We start from the raw sequence: 21,367 nt of genomic DNA, 5'->3' as shown, positions 1-21,367 counted from the left end.
CTTCTACTCTCCTCATACACTACACTTCTATCTCCTTTATTTACAGTGTTGGTCTCCTGGTTATTACATGCAGATCCTTCCAGCACTTGGCATCATCTTCGGGAAGGCTCTCTCTGATAATCTATTCTGCAGAGATTTTGTTTGCTTCCTGGTCCTGTAAGTCTATTTCTTTCATTATATATATATGTGTGTGTGTGTGTGTGTGTGTGTGTGTGTGTGTGTGTGTGTATGTATATATATATTATATGTATGTATGTATATATGTTTTGGTTAATTGTTTGTGTTTCCACTTTCCTAAAATTAAATTCCTGGAAGACAGGGACCAAGTCTTCCTTTGAATTACTGTGTCACCGGCATCAACAACATAACTTTTAGTATGAGGACCATTTTAAATGTCTTCCTTTCATGCTCAAAGTTTTGGAGATACTAGGGTCAATTTTGTTCTTATTCTGAGTGATTCCAATAATCATCCTTGAAAGTCCTGGACATCCTTTCCCAAATATGTGAAATGTCTGACCTGGTTTTGTGTGTGTGTGTGACATGCAATTCCACTAGCCTCTGTGTGAACAGAACTTGTCTATCAATGTTCTTCGTCTCCACTCAAAAGCTCAAGACCTGGGAGGCCAGGATGGTGACTGAGCCTAGGTCTAGGAGGTCAAGTTGTCGTGCCATGGGCAGAGAGAGCATCTGTGAGCATCTGCAGTGTCCAAAAGATCCTGGACGCTAATGCCCAGCCTGGCTGGACTCAGCATTTGAACCCACAGAGAGAGGAGAGAGGAGACAGATGCCCAGAATCCAGGGAAGGTAGAGTGCTTCAGGCAGGGACTAGGAAACTCATAGATGGGTCAGAAATGACATGTAGTGACTTTCTGAGGTCCTCCAGGTCACTGAAGTGAGCAGAGAGGAGGGGCCACAAATGGTGTTGGAGTTCTCAGAAACTTGGAGCCTAATCTTATTCACTACGACAACCTAGCCTCTGACTTCACCATGTTACCAAAACCTTCCTTGGGCTAGTGCTGTTCTTTACATGATTCTGATGTCCAGTTTTAAGCCTTCCTCTTGCATGGCACCGGGACTGTACTTGACTCTGCTGATGATCCCACATTCTCAAAATGTCCCACCCCCCTATGATGTCACCCTCCCTCATTCTCTTCTAACCACTGCTTCTCCCTTGACACCTCCCATCTGGTGGTCTTCTCCCCTGTGTCTTCTCATTTGTGAACCTCACGTGTCCCCTGCAGTGATTTCAGTGTCGCTCTTGGCTTCTGTTAGCATTAAAATTATAATGAGGGCCAGATCTACCTTCCCTGCCTAGGTCCTCCCTTCTGAGCTTTCAGAAGCTGGCATGCAGCCACCTTCTGACTTGTCCTCCCTGGATTTCTCAGAAGCCAGCTGGTCCTAGACCGAATCCTTGTCTCCTCCTGTCAGTCAGTCTCATTCCATTCCAAGATCACTTATTTTAATTCACAGATCCATTATTCTTCCAGCTCCTCAAGCAAAAGTCCAAGATATGAAACCTCACTGGTCTCCTTCCTGGGCCACTCTGATCTGTCATTTCACTAACTCACTCAAGAAAGTTCAGTCAAAGCATGCGATTTACCGGACAGCACGCTAACTATGGGAGCTGAACAGTGTAATTCATGAGGCATATAACATACTGGCTGGCCTTAAACTCTAAATGTTTCTTTACTTTGTTCTCCGTCCTTCCTCTCCCTTTCTCCTTTCCTTCTTTAGATGCTCAGTTAATCTTTAGTGAAGGAGTGAATGTCACTATATGCACATCTGTTGTACATGTGGCACAGAATGTGACACAGCGATGTAGTATAATTAAAATATTTCATAGCACACACTGTAAATAAATAGGAGACAGAACATCTGGCTAGTTTAGCTGGAAAATTGCCAGTTTAGGATTCATATATATATTAATCTGTGTTCTATACAAACATTCAGAAGGCCTGGGCTTCGCTGGAGTGAATTCACTCGAGTGCTTCAGCACCCGTAGGCTCAGCCAGGAAAAGTCATGTATCAGAATTGTGCACACGGTTAACTGACTTTTGGAGCAAAGCACACGTATGAACTCTAAGTGGCTCTGATCATTTTAATTGGTCCAATCATTTAAAAATGTTATTAATGTCACGAGGTTATTTACAAATGTCAGCACACATTCACTGGCTCTAAAATCTGAAGAAGTCAAAATGAATCGAGACTGTTCATGCAAAAGGCATCACAGTTTGTTATATCCAGCCACAGCTCGGGCATCCTAAGAAACACACGATCTATTTAGACCCTAAGAACAATGAGCTTTGGCTAATATACCATAGTCTAAAACCACCATTTGATGATACCAGCAAACATCTTTAGGAAACCAGCAAAGAAATGCTTCAATGATTCTTATACAGTTTCACCTGATGAAGCAATTATGAAATGAAATAGAGTAGCTGTATCTCTCTTCTTGGTTCTCAATTATTAGTAACAAGTGTAGGTACAAGTGAGATTAGAATCCTAAGGAATACTTTCAATCTTCCAAACTAGCTTAAATGGAGAGACTTATCCAAAATGGAAAATGAAAACAAAATACCAAGAGTGAGGAAAGAAAAAATGATGCACAATTACTGAGGTATTCAGGGTGAAGCACGCCGCTCCTTCTCTCTAAATAACCAGCCTTCAAGCTCAAGCTAAATATAGGCAAGAGAAGCAGAGAGGACACTGTCAGCTGGCCATGCACCCACTCCCAGTAGCATGTGGGCATTGTTTTATAAAATAGCAAATTGTACCATGCACAACAATTCAAGAATGGAAAGAAGTAGGCTTTGAAATCAGTGGTGACTTGTGTGGGAATAATATTTTTTTTATGAAAATTAAACACTCAGAAAAGAGCAGTTTTTTTCCAAGGCATGTAGAACTAGATTCTGCTTGCAGGCTTTCTAGTGAAATCTTCATCCCAGAGAGCTGGAAGGAAAGGACAGTCAACCCAAACTCAGAACCATCTTTCAGATGCAGAGGCAAGAGAAAGACTTTCAGCATTTTAAACTTTTCCAATTTAAATGTCTTTAAGCAGACAGATGTTTCTTATCTACAAGTTAATGAGAAATGTTCAAGTCTACGGATATAAGCACGTTTAGCCTTCGATATCTTCGTGAAATTCCGCATGCTATTGATCTGTTCTGTGACTTCATAGTTCTCTCCTTTCTGCCTCGCTTGGAAGCCCATCAGAAAGCTGTGAGATCACTCTCGTATATTGGCTTTTTCCGTTATTTCATTGAAAAAGTACGCTAGAGTCACATGGTTTATAATGTATATTCCACACTATGTGGTCCGTTTAAAGGGTGGTGGTGGAGAAGGCCCGCCTCAGAGCTGGGGAACTGCAGATGCTCCCAATGTGGAGCATTGACTTTGAGCAGCTTTCGTTTTCTGGGGCTTCTCAGAATCTCAGCATTATCATTGGGTTTAGTGGGATTCTGATATTCAATGAAATAACTAGATCTACCTTTGGTTAGTAGTCATTTATTTCTTATATATGAATGCCCACGGTTGTACTTTATACAGGATGTAAATCTCAAGAGGTATCTCCTTCAGTGGGTGGCTTTAAAATCGTGCGTCACTGTAGCGCCTACTTGCCCTAACTTTATATCACGTGGTATTACTTTTATATTCCCAAGTTAATAGTGACTTCTCAATTTTGACTTTTGGAGGACAACTTACAAGTGCTGAGGGCCAGTTGTCTAAGAACTAAGTCTTCTCAGGCTCTTGATTTCCCCCTTTAAATTAATAACATCAAGATTACCTTTTCGAATAACATCAAGATTACCTTTTTGAATATGAGTGATCTTTTTGATACAAGTTACAATTCAGCTCTACAGGACACTTAAATTTTAGCTCAAGAAAGGAAAAAAGACAAAGAAAGGGATGTAAAAAAAAAAACCCTTTGGCATTTCTGCCATCTCCCAAAATTATGTCCATAGGTTAGTTCTATTCCTAAGGGATTGCTTAATCACTTGCAATTAGAGTGCTCACAGGAGAAATGGTTACCGACTAACGGGCTTTCTTTGTAATGTCTGCTTGCAGGCACACTCTGGCATTCATTTGCTGAGGAAGGAAAAGGAAGGGAGACAGGACTTACATTCTGTTTCCCCACGATGTTATCAAAGGGAAGTTCAGGGCTCCAGGATCCTTCGGTGAAGGTTGCCCCACTGTTGCTCCGGTCTGCAGGACTCACTGATTCCTTGACAATGTCTTCAGGCAGGGACAGCAAACTCTCTTCAGGCTGCTTAATCAGATAGGTCTCTATGTTATGCTTCCTCAGGAACTCATTCCTCTCTTTACCATGGCCTTCTTCCACGTTATAGTCGCCATTGAGGCAATCCAGTGTGGCTTTGGAGATGTGAATCCTCCTGTGTATATACAGAACTTGCGTTACCGATCACATGCTGTTTCTTGCCCTGTGCAAAGCCCGTATCAGGGCTGCACACGGGCTTACTGCTGAAGATGCATCCTCAAGGACAACATGTGTACCCCCCCCAGATGGTAAGGATTCAAACAATATGGACATACAGGCATAAATCCATGAGCCAGATTATGTTGACTATTCCAAGAGCCGTTGCAGTCTCTGGCCAGCCTTACTGATCACACCCAACTGTCTCTGTTGATTTTTCTTTTGACTGTCAGCAATTTAAAAAAAATGTCACATATAAGGAAGCATCAAAGTGAAACTCCCGTGAAATAATTAGTATATGTTAATACCAATAAAAGAACAGGGATCAAAGAATGGAAAGGACCTTGATTCCCCTCACCCTCGGGGTGTTGACTATATTAGAACAAGTGATGCGCTTTTGCACCCCCAAAACAATTATTGGTCAAACTATCATGCAACAATAGTCCCCGTATTGTCTGGAACTTAATCTATCATTTCACTTCTCACATCCACATATTTAATTTCTGCAATAGGGCCATAATCACCTTAAGAACAAGGTTAAGTTTTAGAAGTCCCCAGAGTTACATTGAAGGCCTTTGAGGGAAATCTCAGTAAAAATAAAATGTCCCTGTATGTGTCTTACAAAAAGTAGAGGACCAAGCTTGGTCCACACAGATGCTGGCAGCTGGCTAAGCTTACAAGTTAAACTGTGCATTTCTGTCCAGTTGTTTGCCACAGTGGCTGATCATTCAAATCCATTTATTTTGAATGAAAAGTGCCTTAAGGAGCAAACTTGTTTTGTGGGAATCAAGTAGTTTCTCGTGAAGAAGAATTTTTCTGCTTTCCTAACTGCCTAGTTCAACCAGATGACTTGAAGTAGTTGTAGAGTTGCCATCCACTAAAGCAGATTAGCAATACAGTGTATCTTGATCACTGTCACTCCTTTTAACATTCTCCCCCACCCCTCCCGACCCACCCCTTCCCTTATTTATCTTAATTTTAGGTTTTGTATTTGCTTTTTTTGACCTTCGATGGAGCAGTTTATGTGCACAATGCATCTTGATCTGTGTCACTACTTCAACATCCTCACTGCTCCTTTGACCCACCTCTTCCCTTGTATTTCTCAATTCTGTGGTATATACAATGAATTCTTGCCTGCAGTCTCTCTACTCCCCGCTCCCCCACAACCTGAGACCACTTAGTTTCTGAATGGTGCCTCTACTGCACCCGTTCTCTGACCCTGTCAACTTCAAAGCTCATTTATCTGAGCTTCCTTCACTACTGGCCTCCAGGCTTTTATTTTTTTTTAAAATATATTATTGTTATTCTAAAGGTGATGTACAGAGGGGTTATAGTTACACAGGTCAGGCAATGAGCGCATTTCTTTTTGAGCAGTGTCTCCATACCCTCACACTCTCCAAGTTTTTCCCTCCTGAAGCTGCTCCTCCGCTAGTTGTAGAGTTCATTTGCAATATAGTGTCATAGAGTACAGCCATTGCACTTGTTCACCCTTTGTCTCACCATTTTTCTGCTCCCCTTACCCTCCCAAAGACAGATAAATGGACAGACAAGGGAAGGTAAAGAAAGCAAAAATGGCAACAAAGGAAAACACCCTCTTGTTTCCATTTCTGGAGTTGACTTAGATAAATATTATTTGACACGATCATATGCATCAAGCCTTTTTGATCCTCTTCTAAGAATAGCCTCCTTTGGTCCCACTGTGCGAATGTCCCAAGACCTGTATAATTTATCATGGATTAAAAACAATGTGGTACTGTACATAAACCCAATGGAATTCTACTCTTCCATCAGAAAGAATGATATTGTACCATTTGTAAGGAAATGGAAAGACTTGGGGAAAATTACATTAAATGAAATAAGCCAGAACTGAAGAAACACAGGTTTCATGGTTTCCCTCAGTTGTGGTAACTAGAATGTGCCTATACATCTACAAGTAAACACACTGGATGGTAAAAGATGAAAAAAGTACACTGGGACATGATAAATTATCCAGGTCCTCCTGCTTTTCTTTTAGCTATTAAGCAATTAGCGCTGTTTTCATTTCAGCATATGATTGTGTGTTTGCTAGCAGAGTCTGATTCTGTCATTTAACTCAAAGGTTCCCCCAAGCCAATTTTGTTTTCCTTCAAGTGGATACATGAATAAGATAGATACTTAATTCTTTCTTGGATTTTGTGATTCTGGAAGTAATGTATAGAAAAAAATGGCCCAATGAAATTCTTTACCTTCCTCTAATTTGAAGACTGGCATTAGTGCACTTTATCTTTAGTTTTATTCCTACCTTCCCTCTTAACTCTTCTAATTCATTCTGCCCAATTCTTGCTTACAGGGAAAACAGTTCATTGCAACCAGGAAGAAAAACTACAAACAATAAATTTCTGTCCATTTAGAGCATATTATCTCTCTCTTCCTGATCACCTGAGTTTAATTACAAGGCATTAAAAATGAATGTGTGAAAGAGCTCTCTTGATAAATGTGCTAAAGAAAAAAAGTACACAATACTCCCGTAATGTATTTTGCTAATAATACATGGGAATTCTATCACATTGGCCTGGGAGAGCCACAAATCATTTGACCTTCCAGGGCGTGGAGGTCTTTCCTAGTCTGCCTTTTTGGCTCAAGATCACATTTAAGTAATGGAAGGTTGCCTTTTTTGCCTAGGCAAAAATATCTTCCTAGAACCATTATATAACTGGATGGGTGAGTTTCTTTAAAACTAGCGAAGTTGAATATCCAACCTGTTTGGAATCTGGTTTCTATATTTCATTATTCTGTTAGTGGTAGAATAATAACATATTCCGGGACCAGTAATTGCGTATGCTAAATCGATATCATGTTTTCAGTACTGAAAGACATCTTCACCTTCACTCATTACTGATTCTTCTGCTGAAGTTTTAATCAATAGACACTGAAATGTTTTGATAGAAACTGTGCTTGAGATGTTTCTTCTTCATCTCTGCTACTAACTTGAGCTTTGGGTCAAGGCATTTGCAAAGCTGAGAGCGTGGTGATTGCATTTCCCTCTCAGGAAATGAATCAGTTCTCAGCAAATATTCTAGTATATTGAATCTCAGGTAAGCCTGACATTTTCTGATTGCTTTTAAATGCCAGGATATAATAATGACAGCCATGGCAGTAAATAAGAGCTCACAACTGTGTAATGCTTCCTTTGCCTAAATGTTATTTTGCAGCCAAAATATAACTGTCTGCTTGGCTCTATGGATACTTGCATATAATTTCCATTTTTCCATAGCCCTAAGTGATATGCTTTTCTTTTCCTATCTTTTTTTTTGCCCCTTTTCAGATGATGGAACTGGTCCAGGAGTAATGAGAATGTACATAGCCTAAAGCTTGTCAGAATTCAATAGCCACGTTGGTTGGACACTAAAACAGCTTAATGATTAAGCCCTGTCACTGAATCATAGGGTAACTTCTATAGCTAAAATTGAAATTACTATCTAATGAGCACAGGACAAAGAAGTCTTACGCATAATCTCACTTAACAAAAAGCTCAAGAGTATGTATGCAGGTGTATATGTATGCATACATGCACAATTCATTTCTCCTTTCTCTCTTTCCCTCCCTCCCTCTCCCCCTCCCTCCCTCCCTCCCTTCCTCCTTCCCTCCCTCCCTCTCTCCCTCCCTCCCTCCCTTCCTTTCCTTCCTATCATCTTTCTGCCTCAGGTTGCAACAAGTCAGTACAACTCACTAGCCGACACATATTTTGAGATCTCATTAGTTCTAATCTTTGTGCTATGCAAGCCCCTAGCCTCTTTGTGGGTTGCATATTAAATAAATGTTTCTGCCAAAGTAGGAGTGTGGATGAGTTAAGGCCCGAGTTAAGGTCATATTTACATAGATGTACAATAGGTCTTATTTAACCTTAGGTTTCTATTGAGCCATGGTCATATTTACATAGATGAACAGTAGGTCTTAACCTTAGCTTTCTACTAAAACTGGTTTAAGAACCTAAAATAGAGTCCACACAGGTCAGGGTTTAGCTGAACCACTGCAGAGTCTGGACATCAGCATTCTTGAAACATTGTTATTCTTCTGGGTAGCTAAGTGTAAGGAGCATTGCTTGGCAGGGCCGAAACCTAAACAGCCCAGAGCTGTCCCATCATCCCTGCTGTCTCTGGGGCAATTCATTAGATGTTTAAGGGCCAATGTCAGTGTCTGATCTCCTCCTAAATAATTGCCTCCTTGATTTATAGCTCTGGATTCTGCCCCCATGAAATCTGCTACCACAGCAAATCACAAGCAAGACAAGAGGCTTTGCTTTGTCTTACCCAGGGATTCCTCCAGATTCCAGCTTGTTCGCAATGTCCACATCCCAAGACCAGACATCGAACTGCCACTTCCGCAGGCCCAGCACGCCGCAGAGCACTGACCCCGAGTGGATTCCGATGCGCATGTCCACGTCATGCTTCGTCCTTGACCGCACAAACCTGTTGCATAGGTGAATCAAGACAGACATTTGTAGGGGCGGAATGAGAGTGCTTGGACCCTGGGGGGCAGTCCCAGGCTCGTCAGTTCCATAAATTTGTCACCTGTGCTTTCTAAGATCCCCCCTTCCTGAAGCCTTTTTGGTTGCTCCTTCTCCTCAAGACACCTTTAGTTTCCTATCTGTACTTTCAAAGTGTTCTTACTAGCTTTTCTTCCAACGTGTTACCCAATCCCTCCCTGTCTCAGGGAATGGGACCCAAATCCTCCCTAGTGAAGAAACCTGGGGTAGATGACTGATTCTCTACTTTCTTTTCTTCTTGCTAGCTCCTCTGTGGACACTCTTGTTCAACCTCATGTGTCATCAGGGGCCATGTCTCAGTCTGGCACCTGCATCTCAGCCAGCCTTCTTGTGGCCCAGTGGGGGGCTGGGGAGCAAAGGCTCGTTCTGCACACCGTGGGCTGTCCCTGTCACTTCCGGTGTAAAGCTCTTCCCTGACCTCCTGGTCCTCAGAGCAGTGTCCATTCACATGCAAGGCTCCCACCCGAGCCAGGCTTTCTATGGGGCTGGAGGGAGATGACACGGGACTTTCATTCACAACATTCAGTTCTTCACCTTGGAGGAGATTTCCAGAAATTCAATCCCAGCAGTCTCACAGGGGTCCAAGTCAGACTGCCTTAGGGAGGGAAAATTATGCACAAAAGAAGAGTCACTTTTTTTTTTTCAGGCTAGGCCCAATCATTTTAGTTCGTGGTTGATATATAGCATTTATGTAGGGATTCAAGTGGCAGACTCTAATACTTTGAAATAGAGAAGCTAGTAAACTTTCCACCATCATGGAAAATACAATGGCTATTTTACTTCAAAAGGGGGTTGACAGTTAAAAGAAAAAAGGCTAGTTATCTTTTTTTTTCTCTCACAAAAGAAACCCTCCAAAGATTCAAAAAAAATTCTTATTTCTGTATAATAGACTCCTATTAATATTTGCTATCCCTCTAGCTAATATTTGAATAGAAAAATCCCAGCCTGCTTAGTTTGTTTCTCCAAACTCAAGATGATGGTGTAAGGTAACATGGGAGAAGGTAACCAATTTTCAAAAGAAATTGATGCTGTGGAAAAGAACCTGTTGAAAATAGAAGTTTGGAAATGTTTCGATGTTGACAGGAATTTGGTTGTCAAACCTAAGTTACGTTATGTCATTTATCAAAGCTGTACATCTTCCAGGCTGCTTTAAAATATCTCCCAAGTGAAGTGCTTTGTGAAGTGAGCCCATTGTTAAAAATATAAAAAAAATGTATAAGGAGTTTGTAAGAATGGCTGACAGATGTCAAAAAAGCGAAGATTTACCAACCAGACTTGTAAAGCACTTAGATTAACTGGCTGGTGCCATAGCAACCAAGGATGCAAATCAGGTCCTGCCCAAGATCTGCCCCCCACCCCACGTCCATCCATCCTGTATTTTAGATTTTAGTTGTATGAAGTGTTTCATTGTGATATATTCACACATGTGTACAATTTATTTTGGTCATAGTTGTCCCCTCTATTACTCTTTATTTTCCTCCCTCCTTGTTTTTAAAAAATAATTTTAATGGGTTCCATTATTTTGTTTTTAAAATACATATAATGTATTTCAATCTTGCTCATCTCAATAACTCTCTTCTCACTGCTGCTCACTCCTATTAAATAGTCCTGCTTTTATATTCACGTTATCATTTGTTAAAGGTATACATTCTGCATTTGAGAGAAAACATGCAGTATTTGTCTAAGTCTGGTTTGTCTCTTCTCCCTCCCTCCCTCCCTCCTTTCTTCCTTCCCTCCTTCCTTCCTCTGTCTCTCTCTCTTGTCTACCTACCTGGCTGGCTCCATCTCTGTCTTTTAGGAGAAATGAATATTTGAATCAATAGACTTTGAGTTAAACAGATTACCCTCCATGTGGGTGGGCTTTATCTAGTCACTTGAAAAATCTCATCTATGAGAAGAAAACAGACTTTCTCGATGAAGGGTGGTATTCTGACTGCCTCAGACTCAAGCTGTAGCAACAACTCCTACCTGAATCTCCAGCCTCCTGGTTAACTCTATAGTTAACCTTACAAGTCTCCACAATTACATGAAACAACTCTTTAAGTGTTTATAGGCACATGTCACCTAGTGAGCAGCAGAGGTACCTTCTGAGTAACGCACTATTAGGTAATTTCGTCATTTTATGAGGGCCTTAATGTGACATACAGCAGGGAAGATGCTATATATAACCTTACCTCATCTACACTAGGCAGGATAATACTAGGCAATACCACAAGGCAATGTAATTTCATGGAACTAGGACTGTTTCGTAAGACATTCCTTGTTGACCAAAACACTGTCATTATGACTGCATGTTTATATATGTGTGTACACACACACACACACACACACACACACACACACACACACAGAGCCTTTGTTCCTTTCCTCTGGCAAATTCTAACACAAATAGCCTCCTGCTCACCTTCCTTGTCAAATCTTTTTTTTCTCTTTCAAATAGCACGTTCTTTTTCTAGATACATGTTACCCATGATTTTTCATGAAAAATGGACAATATAGAAGAGAATTTAAAACATCTAGTTTTCATCACAGAGCAGAAAATCCTCTTTTAGTAAAAACAGATTTTAAAAAAATCAGAGCTTTTCCTGAGTATATGTGTGCATTACCCATATGTTCTTCTTTAAATTTATAAGCATTTTCTCATGCCATTGAATATTAACAGGCTTGTTGATTTCCAGTGACTATTCTTTTTTTTTGTTTCTATTTGGCTGTTAAAAGAGTTTATTAACTGTTCTCACAGCTTTGGCCATTCATGGAGTCCAGTGGGCCTGGCTCAGGGCCTTGTCCTGTCACTTACAAGCTGTGTATCTTTGGTCATACGTATGTCTTATCCTATCAGAGCTTGAATTGCACCTGAAAAGTGGGAAAACCCATTTCCTCACAAGGTTCTAGTACTAGCTGAAATAAGCCAAGGAGACTATTCAGAATAACGCCTGCCACAGTGCGCATTTCATTAATATTAGCTTCATTACCTATTACCTATTACTTATCTCTAACAGGAGTACAGACTTGCGAATACTGTGTTGATCCTGGAGGAGAGGGAGAAGATAGGTGGGAGGGGGAGAGAGAGGAATGGTGGAGAAAGGTAGAGACAAAAATGGGGGAGAGACAGAGAAGAAGAAGAGGGAGTAAGAAGAAAGGAAGGCATGGGCATTCTTGCCTCAAATGAGAAAAAGTGAAATAAAGCCTGCTTTAAAGTCTTTTCTCTGCTACTCTGCTTGGCAAGGCAATCTTGCTACAGGATTAGGACTTTTGCTCTAATTAACCGCTGGGGAGCAAGCCAGTTCCTACTTGGCATTCTGGTGTCATTCCTGTGACTTTTTAGCAATTGCACCGAAAAGACTTGGCTCTACAGCTTTCATTAAGATTCATCAAGAACATCTTGAATAGGTCATTAATAAAGATATTGCATATAACAGAGTCCAGCATCGATGCTGGCAAGTACTTAGCTATCATGACTTCCCAAAATAGATCCAGGGTGTGTTAAGAAGAGCCACTTTCTCATTGCTGTAATAGGAACTATTATCTAAGCTGATTTTAATTAAATTAATTTTAAGAGCCAATATTCAGGAAATGTTACTAAATGCCTCAATAGAAATAAAGTTGTAGTGTCTTTTCTGCATTCATCTAGTTAATATCATGATGCTAAAATCAAGTATTAACAGGGAACGGATGCACTGTGAGACTTTGGGATGAGGGCTTACACTTGTTTTCAGGTGATCACTGGCTTTTCCCTCTCCTATAGTTAGGGTCTCCTTTGGGAACGGATGGAAGATTCCAGTCAGTGGGGGATTTTTATTTTTATTTTTTGCCAGTCCTGGGGCTTGGACTCAGGGCCTGAGTACTGTCCTTGGCTTCTTTTTGCTCAAGGCTAGCTAGCACTCTGCCACTTGAGCCACAGCGTCACTTCTGGCTGTTTTCTGTATATGTGGTACTGGGGAATTGAACCCAGGGCTTCATGTATACAAGGTAAGCACTCTTGCCACTAGGCCATATCAGTGGGGGAAATGGGAGAGATAGCATATTGAGTATGACCAATGGCTTTGGGGTCACAGTGTTCCAGACTGGAAGCTCACGTGGCCACTGACAAGTGATACTTGCCATGTAGTTAGGGTAATTAGACACGTTTCTACCGCCCCATCTCCTCCTTGGAAACACCGAGCTCATTTCCAGTGCTTTCATCTGTCGGCTGCTCTGGTTATCTGAGGTCAATGTCATTCTGATCAGAGAGTCTGGACTATGGAACTTCACACTGTAGCCATGCTCCATGCTCCAATAGTTGCCTGCCTGCCTAACTCCCAGAATTCTTATGGTCATTGAAGGAGCGAATGCATGTAAAGCTTTCAATAAACTTGTTACAACCATTATTTTTGTAGCATAGGAAGGATGACACGATTAAAAAAATAGGCTTCTGAAGTGTAATTAAGTTACGGATTGAGTCCAATTTTCTAATATTCAAACTCAGCCCTACTTGCAAGAGTCTGTTACAATATTTCTATGGGGGTAACGTGTGTCACTTATTGGAGGTTTTTAAAGGAGCAGTCTCAGGGAGGAATCTTGTTCTTCTTATATTACAGAAGAGGACAAGGAGGCTCAGAGTTAAGTCAGCCGCCTGCACCTCCAATGTGCCCTTTAAAGGCAGAGGCAGGAAACGGCAGTAGGCCAAGGGGTCCCCATTTCTGCCGCATGTTTCCCCAAACAGTCACTCTTAAATAACTCAAAAACCGCCATGATCACATCCAGCAATAGGTTATGTCTTCAATAAACTGGAGTTCTGACCAAAATTCTTAGAGTATTGCCAGTAGAAAAAAAATAAGCTTAATGCTATGATAAATATTTGATTTAACAAAAATTTCTGTATCACATATTGCCTCTTGTATGACTTTCAGGGTCTCAGCTTTGAAGTGCTTACTCCCCTTCTTTCTCCTTACTTCACAGTTGCAATCCTTCCCTCCTCTAAGCCGGCACGAAAACACCCTCCAGCATTTCCTTCCTCTCAGCATCTGCGTCTTCTCATTCCACGTCCCCTGGTCCGTACTGGATGTCTCTCTCTCTCCTGCTTCAAGCAATAGTGACTTCCCGATGCCTACGGAGTCACTTCTAGAATCTCTTACACTAACCTCTGCTGGAAATGGAGATGGAGTAATCACCAAGGGCTACTTCATCACTTGAAACACACACTCTCACACACACATGCACACACATACTTCTCCTAGACATACATCTGGGGACACACTCATGCATGCACACACACACATACCATACACGTTAACTTTCTTTGTGAGAGAACAGATGGGACTCAAGGCCTCATGCTAGCTGAGCAAGTGCTCCACACAGCCCATCCTTTTACTTGTAGTTTGTTTAGACTGTAGGGTTAATGCCCTTGCCTCTCGTGCTCTTTCTACAGTACCATCCTTCTCAGATCCCGCGACATCACGTGGGATTGTTTTTTTTTTTTCTTCTTGGCTTATTTGAACTAATATGATGTTCCGCATGTGTCTGCATGTTGTTGTAAATAGCAGTATTCCCTTCGTTTTGAAGGCTGGATTGTCTGTCTATATACTTAAATGCCATCTCACACCTGTCGAAATGGCTTATTATCAAAAGGTCACAAAGATAACTAGCGCTGGTGAGAATGTGAACAAAAGGAAGTTCTTTTTTTCTTTCTTCTTCTTCTTTTTTTTTTTTTGGCCAGTCCTGGCCCTTGGACTCAGGGCCTGAGCACTGTCCTTGGCTTCTTTTTTGCTCAAGGCTAGCACTCTGCCACTTGAGCCACAGCGTCACTTCTGGCCGTTTTCTATATATGTGGTGCTGGGGAATCGAACCCAGGGCTTCATGTACACGAGACGAGCACTCTTGCCACTAGGCCATATTCCCAGCACAAAAGGAAGTTCTTGCACACTGTGAAAATGTGTGTGTGTGTATTACATTTATGTGAATTTTTATGTTTTTATCACATTCATCCAATAACGGACTTTTAGTGATTATTAATAATGCTACAGTAAACATGAGCGAGTTCAGATATCATTTAATTTGGGTATCTATCTATCTATCTATCTATCTATCTATCTATCTCTCCGTTGAGGTTGGTGAGTCATGTTAGTTATATTCACATTTTCTGAGGAACTTCTGCATATTGTTTTCTGTATTATCTGCTCATTCACAGTCCCAGTATGTATGAATCCCACTATGCAAGAATTCCTTTTTCCTCACACCCTCCCCAGAACTTGTCTTTCTGACCTTTTGATAATAAGCTGATCTGATAGGTGTGAGAGGACATTTCATTATGACTTTAATTTGTATTTCTTGATGATTAGTGATGAGCAGTTTTTCCATATACTTGTTCATTATTTGTGTGTCTTATGTTGAAAAATATCTATGTGGATCCTTTGCTTATTAAAGAACTAACATGAGTTAATTTTAGAAATCAGTGTCATCAGTATTATTTTTCTATATCTGCATGTAGTGATCATGTGTACTAGTCAAATCTAACCATAGCTCTTCTACCCCAATGCCTCTATCTTTATATATGTCCCAATTCCTGATAGTCATTTGAGCTTCATTCTGTTTTAGTTTCCACATTTGAAGTTAATAAAGAACTGTTTGTGTGTGACCATTGGTTAAGATTATGGACTTTTTGGTTAAACTATGTTAGTTGTATTCTCTTCTACATACTAGAACCTGAAAATATTACCCACAGTCATTCCTCAGACTGCAATACTTATCAGCAAGTATGAAGGTTTTACAAGTTAGAGCCAGTTGGAGCTACAGCTTGCTTACTTCCAGAGCTCTGGTTCATTCTTCTGTGCTAGGCTTTCTTATAATCCAGAAGAATTAATGCTGGATCTCAGGTGGCCTACATTATAATCGAGGGGTTCTTTGGGTATTGATAGACTCCGACTCTTGCAGTTAAGATATGGGTGACCAAATTGCCTTATTCTAAGGAATTAAATTCAGTACTTAATAAACAGACAAAAGAGGATGTCCTTTAATAGCAAACTTCATATCTCATTATTCAGCTCCAAGTCTCCAGAAAGACCTTACCTCAACAATAAGAGAAATAAGAATGTTGTGAGTATCCTAAAGCATTTTGATAACAGATGATCCATTTCTTTAAGCAATATTATCAGTGCATTATAGTTTCTGCTTAAGGTCAAGATAAAAGAACTCCTATGGAAATTGTAGAAAGTTTTGCTGTTTAAAGTTGATGTTTATATGGTTAAAACTAGCAGAATTTTCATCATAGACAGAGGCAACATAAATGTATGGTCCCGTTTTTTCACTTTCTATGTAGTAAGCCCAGATGGTTTTCATAAGGCCATAATACATGGGCATAGATCCCTGTAAAATGTGTTTGTTGCTATATTTACAGAGCTTGGCACAGTTTCTGCTGCTTCTGCCTCAGAGTAGAGGGAAACAGCAGAGGAAACATGTGTAGTCTTTGTCTCCTTGGTTAGGTGAAGGGGGCGGGAGCTGAGCTCCCATCATGCACCATAAATACTCAATTTACTTGATCACCATTTGAGACCTCTTCTTGGCTTTCTGGACAAATTTTAGAAATTCCTTAAATGGGGCCTGAGAACTATGGAACTGCTATTCAAAAAATCTCTCTCTTTTTTTTTTTTTTTTTTACTTTTCACCAAGACAGATGGGATTAAAAGCAAGTGACAATTATATAATAATCTTAAGATGTGAGAAATGTCAACATGTTGCTCATCAAAAGTAGGATGCTGTAATGATGAGCACATGATTTCTGTTGGTAGAAAGGTATTGAAAAGGCTTAGAAGATTGCTAGCTTCATTTTCTTTTCATTACAGTAATGGTAATTTCGTAGTTGTCATACAGTCTCGGATTCAGGAAGAAATCTTTGGCCAAATTTCCTGGGCCGACTTCCATCCCCTACACTGGGTTAGCTTAGGGCTAAGGCAGTGGCCTAACGCAGGGCTAGGAAACCTGGCCAGATCATTCATAGAATTGTATTAGATATGCCATTAAAAGTGAGAAGAGGTTTCAAGAGTTTTGTTTGCTGATCCTCAAATTCTTTTTTTTTTTAAAGAATAAAAAATATGGGGGCTGGGAATATGGCCCAGTGGCAAAAGTGCTTGCCTCGTATACATGAAGTCCTGGGTTCGATTCCCCAGCACCACATATATAGAAAAGGCCAGAAGTGGCGCTGTGGCTCAAGTGGTAGAGTGCTAGCCTTGAGCAAAAAGAAGCCAGGGACAGTGCTCAGGCCCTGAGTCCAAGGCCCAGGACTGGCCAAAAAGAAAAAAAAAAAAAAAAAAAAAAAAAGAATAAAAAACATATCATGTCCAGACAAGGTACGAACCCAGGATAAGTTTTTCTTACCACCCAGCTCCTTCTCTGCACACAAGTCTGCCCTTGTGGACTCTTGTTGCTTCTTTAGTGTTTCACCAGCTGATGCATACTCAAGTGAGTCCAGAGTCCCCTACTTTGCCAATAGCATTCTACTTGAAAGGTCTGTTTAATGATACCTCTGTTACACAACTTATACTTAGAGGTCATACACTCTTTCAGATGCTCATTAAATCATCCTTCCCCCCCCCCCAAAAAAAAGAAAAGAAAAGAAAAGAAAAAAGGACATTTTCTCAAGGGATTTTTATGCCCTATTTTGGAAGAATCTGACATATTATTTTCTCAAGCCCATTTCCTTTGGGAAAATAGAGCTAGCTATGGAAATCTTTTACTCTCACCCAAGTGGGACTGTTCAGAAAGTTTCATGCTGTGGAGCTTCAGGTTAACCACACATCTCTTTCCAATGATTTTTGCCTGGTCTGCTCTGATCCCACCTGAAGAGCTCTCTGTCTCTCTGAAGGCAGTGTTTTTCAAGTCTTGTAGGCTACTTGCCTTTTGAAAGGAGTTTGCAAAATACTAGGCTGTGACTCAGACACATCAAATCTGATCATTTTAGTTGTCAGTCAAGTGAGCACAGATTATCTATCTATCTATCTATCTATCTATCATCCATCATCTATCTGTCTATCTCTCTATCTATCTATCTCTCTATCTATCTACATACCTACTTATCCAACCACCTACTGAATGTCCAGATGAAGGCTTTTCTGCCTTTGCATTCGTCTGTCACCCTTCTTAGCACTCTAGGCCTCACTAAATGCCACCATAGCAATCTTGATCTCTGCATATGTCCATCCTCTCTCCCGAAAGCTCTCCATAGTACCTCCAGGATCATGCTAAAGTCGGCTCATGTTTCAGGAAACAAATTAGACATCTCTATTCTGGAAGCTATGGAGTTAGCTGTTTGGTGCTACCACCAAAGCACCTCTATTTCATTTATCACTGAGATTGCTGTATTATATATTAAGAGGTTCATTTCGACCTCTCCTGTTCTGTCAACCTCACTGAAGGCCATGACTATGATCATCTTGTTCCTTATTGTATCTCCACAAGGACAACTATAATTAAAATTTGTTGCCCAGATGATTGAACGTGAAATGTAATTGGAAAGCAAGGAATGTGGTGGGTCACTACCTTACTTGAGGGAATCAATAGGCATGCCGATTGTGTGAAATGAAGTCCAAGGACTTGGCCTCTCACAAGACTCCACAAATGGCTGTGCGGGACAGGTGAGGCTACGTGCCTTTCTCACCACGCACGTTGAAGGCCCTGGCAATACGGAGGAGGAGACCACAGATTACCTGATGGTTTTGATCATGCTGAGGCCCATTTCCACGCAGCAATGGGCATGGTCTTGGCGGGGCTCTGGGAGTCCAGACACACAGTAGTAGCAGTCCCCCAGGATTTTAATGCGAAGGCAATGGTGCTCCTGGAATGAACAGAGAGGGAAAGGACTGTGTCAGCAGGAAGACCAGATCTTCAGAAGGCCTAGGGAAAGATACAAGCAGGGTCATGGAGTCTGTACCAACCAGGGTCAAGGGGTCAGACACGTTCACCTTTAAAATGCACTTCTAATATGTCTGTAGTGTGTGCCTGAAATAGTCCCCAAACGTCTAGCCATGAAAGGTTGGTCCCCAGATTGGTGCTTTGGTGTGGTGCTAGAAACTTTAAGAGGCAGGGCCTAGTTGGAATTCTTCCGGTCGTTGGGGGGATGTGCCGTGGAGGAGCTTGGGACTCCCATCATTTCCTCTCATTCTCTGCTTCCCAGCCACGCAGAGTTTGGCAGTTTGCTTCACTATGTTTCCCTTGCCACACTGTGCTGCTGTGCCAAAAGCAATGACACCGATCCATCACAGCCTGAAACCTCCAAACTGTGAGCACAAGCAACCCTTGTATCTTTGTAAGATAACTGTCTCAGACATACATGTCATAGTGAGGGAATGCTGACCAAACCAATTCTTTGGATGAATGGTTGGGACTGAATGACTTAGAAGATAACTTTCTAAATGGAGTCATAGTGAAATATGACTAGACTTTCTCAGGAAAACAGAGCCTAGGGCTTAGGAAGGGGAGTTGTTAATAGAAAGGATGTCCCTCGCAGAGACATCCCAGTTGTTACCCTTAAAGTGCATGCTGAAGAGGGCTGGGTTGATTTTCTAATTTTAATAACAAATGCATAAAATCATCCTTCCAATAAAATAAATATCAGGCAGGGAAAAGTGAATTTGAGCACATTCTGGTGCCTCCGGGTTGGGGTCAGATCGTGGGACTTTGCCCATCCCCCCACCCCTTACCCCCGAGTAGCACAGAAGTATTGAACTGGACTTGGTAGCAGGCACGGCCTTCTCAGGCCTTTAGGACATTACGGTTTTTCAAGATGATGAAAATCTGGTTGGTCAGGCAAGTCAAGACCTTCCATTTCCTTTTTTTAAAATACAATTTTATTGTTATAAATTTTATTGTTATAAGAAGAGTTACCATTTCATAAACCAGGTAATGAGTACATTTGTTACTGTTTTTTTTTTGTTGTTGTTACCATGTTACCCCTTCCTTCACTTTCTCCCCATTTCTGCCAAGCCTTCTATTTTCTTGTAAGACCCCTTAAATATCATGGCTGGGATTTAAGTTAGAGATTACTGTGCTCACTGGTATAGCAGTAGATTTGTGCAGTCTATGGAACCATTATTTAAAAAAAAATAATTGAAGGGCTTTAAGGACTGTCACAGGTATAATTTTTTTTTTATTTTGCCAAAGGACTATGAAAAAATCTATCAACAAGATGTAATGCAAGTATCTGTTAGCCCCATCATTAACATAAAAAATGTAGCAAATATATTCTTAAAATAAAGATATTGTTTACCTAAATAAGTTCAACATTATTAAAACAATTAATTTCTCCTATCATGACCAACTCCTTTTTTCAATCTATGCTCACAAGTCAAAAATTCCCCCAATTTCATTTATGTGAGTTTGAGGACTAGTGCTCGAATCCTTTACTCTGATGTTGGCAGGTCAAGCGCCAAGGCTGGAAGGCCAAGGCTGATGGTTTCCTCTGCAAACTGTTGTTGGAGGCAGAACCTGGTGTGTGTGACATAGGCTGATGGGTGTCTGGTGCTGTCAGACTGGGGAGCACAGATAGACCTCCCTGCTAGGTAAGAGGAGAGATGGCAAGGACTGTCACAGAAAATGCTTTGCTCGAAGGAGCAGACATCTGCATTCTGTTTAAATATATTAATTATGTGACCTTGTCTAAGCCCCTAAAACCACTGATATGTTTCAATTTTCTATATGTCACAAGTGCCAAGATAACCCACCTTGTGAATGCATAGCTGAGTCAGTAAGCCTGACTGTCATTTAGCAATGACAATGAAAACTTAACACTTGGAAAGTAGCCTTGTCTGTTTTCAATGTGCTGCCCCTTATCTTTTTTTCTTTGAGCCTCATGTTACAGTGCCAAACATGCAGGAACAGTAGATATCATGCCTATTTTATGGATATGTAAATCTTATGATGAGAGGTTGAAAATACCTAACATGCCTCAGACAAGCTGCTTCAAGTCACACAAGTCTAAGTGGGAGAAAAAGCTGACATCCTTGAGCACTGTCATGTGTGGGGCACACCTGGAAGTCAACTAGCTGGCCCCGCCTGTTTCTCAGTCTTGGGGCCACGTGTGGCTAAGATGGCGGCGCCTAACAACAACGCGCAGCTGCTGCAAGTGTCTTTGGTTATAACCCGGAGGCGGTTCTGTGGGCGGTGATGCCCTGGCTCTTCCGCCCTCAATGGACAGATCATCCCTCCCCTTCCTGCCGATCTTAGACCTGATTGGCTCCTGTGCCTTATATTAGTGGCACGTACTTCCTCAATACACGAGATCTTGCGCTGACTTGACTCCCAGGCTGTCTGATTGTCCTCCGGTGATGGAGGGCTGGGTGTGGTCTGCCTGCCGACCCTTCTCCTTTCTTGGCTCGTCCAGTCGGGGCGTGCCTTCCCTGTCTCTCCCATTGGTTGGGGGAGCACGGGGGGCTAAAGACCCC

The 21,367-nt window shown here is 41.3% G+C and overlaps 1 protein-coding gene across 3 annotated transcripts in view; it reads right to left on the bottom strand.

Annotated features, from left to right (window-relative positions):
* Positions 1–21,367, bottom strand: part of Adcy8 (adenylate cyclase 8) — a 178,358-nt gene that overhangs the window by 79,803 nt on the left and 77,188 nt on the right. For all 3 annotated transcript variants that reach the window (XM_048358470.1, XM_048358471.1, XM_048358472.1), the window contains exons 5-7: positions 18,635–18,762; positions 8,722–8,880; positions 4,121–4,391 (exon numbers count right to left, since the gene is read on the bottom strand). In XM_048358470.1, coding sequence (XP_048214427.1) covers positions 4,121–4,391; positions 8,722–8,880; positions 18,635–18,762 — 558 coding nt within the window. The remainder of the gene's footprint in view (positions 1–4,120; positions 4,392–8,721; positions 8,881–18,634; positions 18,763–21,367) is intronic.

This window comes from Perognathus longimembris, chromosome 12 (assembly GCF_023159225.1).
Source record: "Perognathus longimembris pacificus isolate PPM17 chromosome 12, ASM2315922v1, whole genome shotgun sequence".
Lineage (NCBI taxonomy): Eukaryota > Metazoa > Chordata > Mammalia > Rodentia > Heteromyidae > Perognathus > Perognathus longimembris.
Note: the sequence above shows the minus strand (reverse complement) of the source record. Positions and strands in the feature narration are given on the sequence as shown.